General features: G+C 35.0%; 1 protein-coding gene across 1 annotated transcript in view; it reads left to right on the plus strand.

Moving 5' to 3' along the window:
• Positions 1–2396, plus strand: part of LOC116015719 — a 5521-nt gene extending 3125 nt beyond the window's left edge. The window contains exon 2 of the mRNA XM_031255895.1: positions 1144–2396. Coding sequence (XP_031111755.1) covers positions 1144–2396 — 1253 coding nt within the window. The remainder of the gene's footprint in view (positions 1–1143) is intronic.
• The last annotated feature ends 3773 nt before the right edge of the window (positions 2397–6169 follow it).

The raw sequence follows: 6169 nt of genomic DNA on the forward strand, positions 1-6169 counted from the left end.
TCTCTCTCTCTCTCTCTCTCTCTCTCTCTCTCTCTCTCTCTCTCTCTCTCTCTCTCTCTCGAACTCACGAAATGGGAAATGGGAATGATAAGAATGAAACTTCAACATTCTTATCACATATATATATACGTGATATTATATATATAATAATAATAATAATAATAAAATATATGGATGATTATCCATTCATATATATAATAATAGTATTAATAATAACAATAAAATATGGATGAAGAAATGTGGTAGAGAAAGTGACACTAATAAAATATGGATGAAGAAATGTGGTAGAGAAAGTGACACTTGTCAAAATCTTGTGGTTCCAAAAAATAAAAATCTTCCAACTTATCAGTTGTGGTCCAAACAGAAAAATAAAAATCTTCCAACTTATCAGTTGTGGTCCAAACAGATAAAGTTTCGGTGGAAAATAATTTAAACGTGGTCCAAACAGATAAAGTTTCGGTGGAAAATAATTTAAACAGGAATAATTTTGATAAAGTTTCGGTGGAAAATAATTTAAACAGGAATAATTTTGAAACCAAAAATTTATCTCATAATTTAAACAGGAATAATTTTGAAACCAAAAATTTATCTCAGACTAAACCTCAAAATTGGGCCAGGTTCGGTACACCGCGAAATTTTGCGATGTTATGATCAAAATAAATTTTCGCTGCTATGGGCTGATTTAATTAAAGATCAAAATAAATTTTCGCTGCTATGGGCTGATTTAATTAAATAGGAAGTTCAAGGTTAATAGTAGGGTGTCTAATAATCCATTTCCTAGGACTATCGTTAATAGTAGGGTGTCTAATAATCCATTTCCTAGGACTATCGGGTCCGAACACCAGCTCCTAAAAATCTTACGGTTCGTGACCGGTACGTACGATCGCAGCTTAATAACAACTATACTCCCTTATAAAAATTCTTTTGAAGCATCGGGAGATCATCTTATGAATTTCATAGCCTAAAGACATATTTTTCGAACCTTAGTCTTATAGGAATAGGCGAGGGGTTATAGTTTACGTGGAATGAAGGTACCACAATGGTATTCATCAAATATCAGAACACTTGTGAATATGCAAGATTTAAAATTGGTGGGATTGAAATCTCATGATTGTCATGCCTTAATGCAACAACTATTGCCAGTGGCTGTTAGAGGTATATTGCCTAAAAAGTTGAGATATACTATTATACGGCTTTGTTTCTTTTTCAATGCTATCTGTGGAAAAGTTATTGATCCAGACAAATTAGATGAATTGGAAAATGGTATTACTGTTACATTGTGTCAGCTAGAGATGTACTTTCCACCTTCATTTTTTGATATCATGGTTCATTTGGTTGTACATTTGGTGAGAGAGATAAGACAGTGCGGCCCTGCCTATTTGAGGTGGATGTACCCATTTGAACGATACATGAAAGTGTTAAAAGGTTATGTGAGGAACCGATATAGACCAGAAGCCTCTATTGTTGAAAGCTATATTGTTGAGGAGGTTACGGAATTTTGTACTGAATACTTGGCGGGGGTAGAAGCTATTGGTGTTTCTAAGTATCGACATGAAGGAAGAATTGCTGGGAAAGGTACTCGAGGAACCAATGTGCAAGATATGCCTCGTAAAGATGTTGAGCAAGCGCATTTGTACATCTTGCACAATACAAGTGAAGTTGAGCCATATTTAGATGAACATAAGGCCTTGATTAAAGAGCAAAATCCAAGAAGGACAGACATGTGGATTGTGAGCGAACATAATCGTAATTTTATTAGTTGGTTCAAAAGTAAAGTTCTTAAAGATAAAAATGTTTCTGAAACTGTACGATGGTTAGCTCATGGGCCTGGTATGCAAGTCATATGTTATACTGGATATGATATTAATGGGTTTTCTTTTTATACAAAAGAGCAAGATGATATGAGCACTATGCAAAACAGTGGAGTTTCTTTAGTTGCAAATTCAATGCATTTCAGTAGTTCGAAAGATAAAAATCCTGTGATTGCAGAGTTGTCATATTATGGTGTGATTGAAGAGATATGGGAGGTTGATTATGTTCAGTTTAGGGTGCCAATGTTCCGATGTAAATGGGTAGATAGTAAACACGGTGTGAAAGCTGATGAGTTAGGATTTACACTTGTAGATCTGAACAGAGAAGGTCACAAAAATGAGCAATTCATTTTGGCATCCCAAGCAAAACAAGTATTTTATGTTACTGATCCTTGTGATAAAAAATGGTCAATTGTCCTTCATGGAAAGAAACAAATTACTGGTGATTTGAATGAAGATATTAGTTTTGATATTGAGGAAATCCCACCATTTTCTTTAAGTTTATTGCCAGTCATTGTGGATAATGAGATAGATGAAGTGCATGCATCACGGGATGATCATCATGAAGGGATATGGGAGCGTTGATATTACTTGTAATGCTTTTAACTTGTTCTTGTGTTTACACTATCTAAATATTTATATTTATGCATACCATTTTGTGTTGTCATTTACTAATAATTTCTTTGGTAAACAGACATATGGATTCATCAGATGATCCCACTAATGATAGTACCACCCAAGATACTAATCTCGCTGCTAAGAAAAAGAGGGGTGTCACTCGACTGAATAAATTAATTTTACAGCGTGCTACTGTCGAAAATAAGAAGGTAGCTGAATTTGAAGGACTGGAGCCAGTTGGAAAAAACAGGCTTGAATTCAAAAGTTATGTTGCATTGTTAGGAGAAGCAAAATTCCTATCACAATAGGTTCATGGCCTGAAGTCCGAAGCAAAATTCCTATCACAATAGGTTCATGGCCTGAAGTCCCAGAAGAGATTCAAGACAACATTGGTTCATGGCCTGAAGTCCCAGAAGAGATTCAAGACAACATTTGTTCATGGCCTGAAGTCCCAGAAGAGATTCAAGACAACATTTGTTCATGGCCTGAAGTCCCAGAAGAGATTCAAGACAACATTTGGGATGATATCTTGGTATGTAACTTATTTTTATATTTAGATATTTACAAAAAAAAAACATTAATATAATTACATTTATACTAATCAATAATCTTGTCTTGTAGAGTGTTTATGATATTCCCAAGACAGATAGTGTGAGGAAGGCTATGTTGTCATATGCGGGTGATCGGTGGAAAGACTTTAAATCAAGATTAAATAGAGACTATATATTCAACAATGACTCAAACAAGAACCCTTGTGATTCATACTCATTCAATGACCCAGCCACATGGGAACAATATGTTGCCCTTCGTCAAACTCCACAATTTCAGGTATATATATATATCATTATTATTATCTCAAATATATTAAATATGTATTACTACTTAATGGTTTCTTTTTATGTAGGCATCAAGAAAAAAACATCAAGAGATACAAGCTAAGAATATCCATCCACATAATTTAGCTCGAGGAGGCTATAAGAGATTGGAAAAGATTACGATGGATGAGAAAATGAAAGAACAAGAAGAAGCTGCAAAATCAGATCCATCGTATACAATTTCTCCTCCGTCTCCACCACCTAGACATGAAAAGTGGAAAAGGGCAAGAATGGATAAATCAGGAAATATTCGCCACGAAGCGACTAGATTGGTCGTGGAAAAAATTGTAAGTAAATATGTTATAATTTTTTACATTAATAATTATATATGTTGAATAAATTGAACTATAATAGTAATCCTTATTCAATATTGTTAATATATGTTAGGATTCTCTCACTTTGCAAGCTTCTCAAGGAGAATTTGTTGAGACGGGTAGACAAGATATATCGTCTAGTGCCATAGGTACTGATGAGCATTGTGGACGTGTTTGAGCTATGGGAAGGGGGCATGGCTTAAAAAGCTACTTTGGCTATGCAAAACGTTGTCAAAGTGAGACGCCTACGCTAGAAGTTAAACAAATGATTAAAGTTGCAGTTACTAAGGCATTAGACAGTCAAAAAATGGAAATGCAAGAGGAGTTTTCTAAACAACTTCAAGCAAGCATGGATGAGTTGAGGAAGCAATTTGGTTTGATGCACTCCCATTTGTCAATCTGCACAATCAAGGCGGGAGGATGACATATATGTCGACCCACAATCTCATCACAGTGACAAAGCTAGTTCTCCAGACCCTTTTGCTGATTTACCGGCTGTAAGTAATCATTTATAGTTAATCTTATTATTATATGTTAAAACACAGTTTTGCTGATTTTTAAATATGAAATCATGTAGGTAGGAGCACGATGCCAGTTGTATTTGGAAGATCCCGTTAGACGTGCAGTGGCATTTGGGATAGCTTACAAGGGTGAAACGGTTCACAGGGTAGAATTAAATGCAGATCAAGTGAAAGTAAGTGTGGATAAAGTTATTGATCCAAGAGCTGCTGTACCATTCCCTACCGATGAGGTTCAGCTAGTAGGAGCTGCAATGCATCAATTTGTTATTTGGTCAAAGAAGTTGGTAGAGTTATGCACTCAAGCTAATGAGGTATGCATTCTCAAAACTTTTGGTTCTTAAAAAGTATTTAATTTACTCTTTAAAAATAGTAATTGTTATTACTTATATTGAACAGTTAAAAAGAATGTCCAAATTGACGATTGANTCACAATAGGTTCATGGCCTGAAGTCCCAGAAGAGATTCAAGACAACATTTGGGATGATATCTTGGTATGTAACTTATTTTTATATTTAGATATTTACAAAAAAAAAACATTAATATAATTACATTTATACTAATCAATAATCTTGTCTTGTAGAGTGTTTATGATATTCCCAAGACAGATAGTGTGAGGAAGGCTATGTTGTCATATGCGGGTGATCGGTGGAAAGACTTTAAATCAAGATTAAATAGAGACTATATATTCAACAATGACTCAAACAAGAACCCTTGTGATTCATACTCATTCAATGACCCAGCCACATGGGAACAATATGTTGCCCTTCGTCAAACTCCACAATTTCAGGTATATATATATATCATTATTATTATCTCAAATATATTAAATATGTATTACTACTTAATGGTTTCTTTTTATGTAGGCATCAAGAAAAAAACATCAAGAGATACAAGCTAAGAATATCCATCCACATAATTTAGCTCGAGGAGGCTATAAGAGATTGGAAAAGATTACGATGGATGAGAAAATGAAAGAACAAGAAGAAGCTGCAAAATCAGATCCATCGTATACAATTTCTCCTCCGTCTCCACCACCTAGACATGAAAAGTGGAAAAGGGCAAGAATGGATAAATCAGGAAATATTCGCCACGAAGCGACTAGATTGGTCGTGGAAAAAATTGTAAGTAAATATGTTATAATTTTTTACATTAATAATTATATATGTTGAATAAATTGAACTATAATAGTAATCCTTATTCAATATTGTTAATATATGTTAGGATTCTCTCACTTTGCAAGCTTCTCAAGGAGAATTTGTTGAGACGGGTAGACAAGATATATCGTCTAGTGCCATAGGTACTGATGAGCATTGTGGACGTGTTTGAGCTATGGGAAGGGGGCATGGCTTAAAAAGCTACTTTGGCTATGCAAAACGTTGTCAAAGTGAGACGCCTACGCTAGAAGTTAAACAAATGATTAAAGTTGCAGTTACTAAGGCATTAGACAGTCAAAAAATGGAAATGCAAGAGGAGTTTTCTAAACAACTTCAAGCAAGCATGGATGAGTTGAGGAAGCAATTTGGTTTGATGCACTCCCATTTGTCAATCTGCACAATCAAGGCGGGAGGATGACATATATGTCGACCCACAATCTCATCACAGTGACAAAGCTAGTTCTCCAGACCCTTTTGCTGATTTACCGGCTGTAAGTAATCATTTATAGTTAATCTTATTATTATATGTTAAAACACAGTTTTGCTGATTTTTAAATATGAAATCATGTAGGTAGGAGCACGATGCCAGTTGTATTTGGAAGATCCCGTTAGACGTGCAGTGGCATTTGGGATAGCTTACAAGGGTGAAACGGTTCACAGGGTAGAATTAAATGCAGATCAAGTGAAAGTAAGTGTGGATAAAGTTATTGATCCAAGAGCTGCTGTACCATTCCCTACCGATGAGGTTCAGCTAGTAGGAGCTGCAATGCATCAATTTGTTATTTGGTCAAAGAAGTTGGTAGAGTTATGCACTCAAGCTAATGAGGTATGCATTCTCAAAACTTTTGGTTCTTAAAAAGTATTTAATTTACTCTT

The sequence above is a fragment of the Ipomoea triloba genome, chromosome 4, assembly GCF_003576645.1.
Source record: "Ipomoea triloba cultivar NCNSP0323 chromosome 4, ASM357664v1".
Lineage (NCBI taxonomy): Eukaryota > Viridiplantae > Streptophyta > Magnoliopsida > Solanales > Convolvulaceae > Ipomoea > Ipomoea triloba.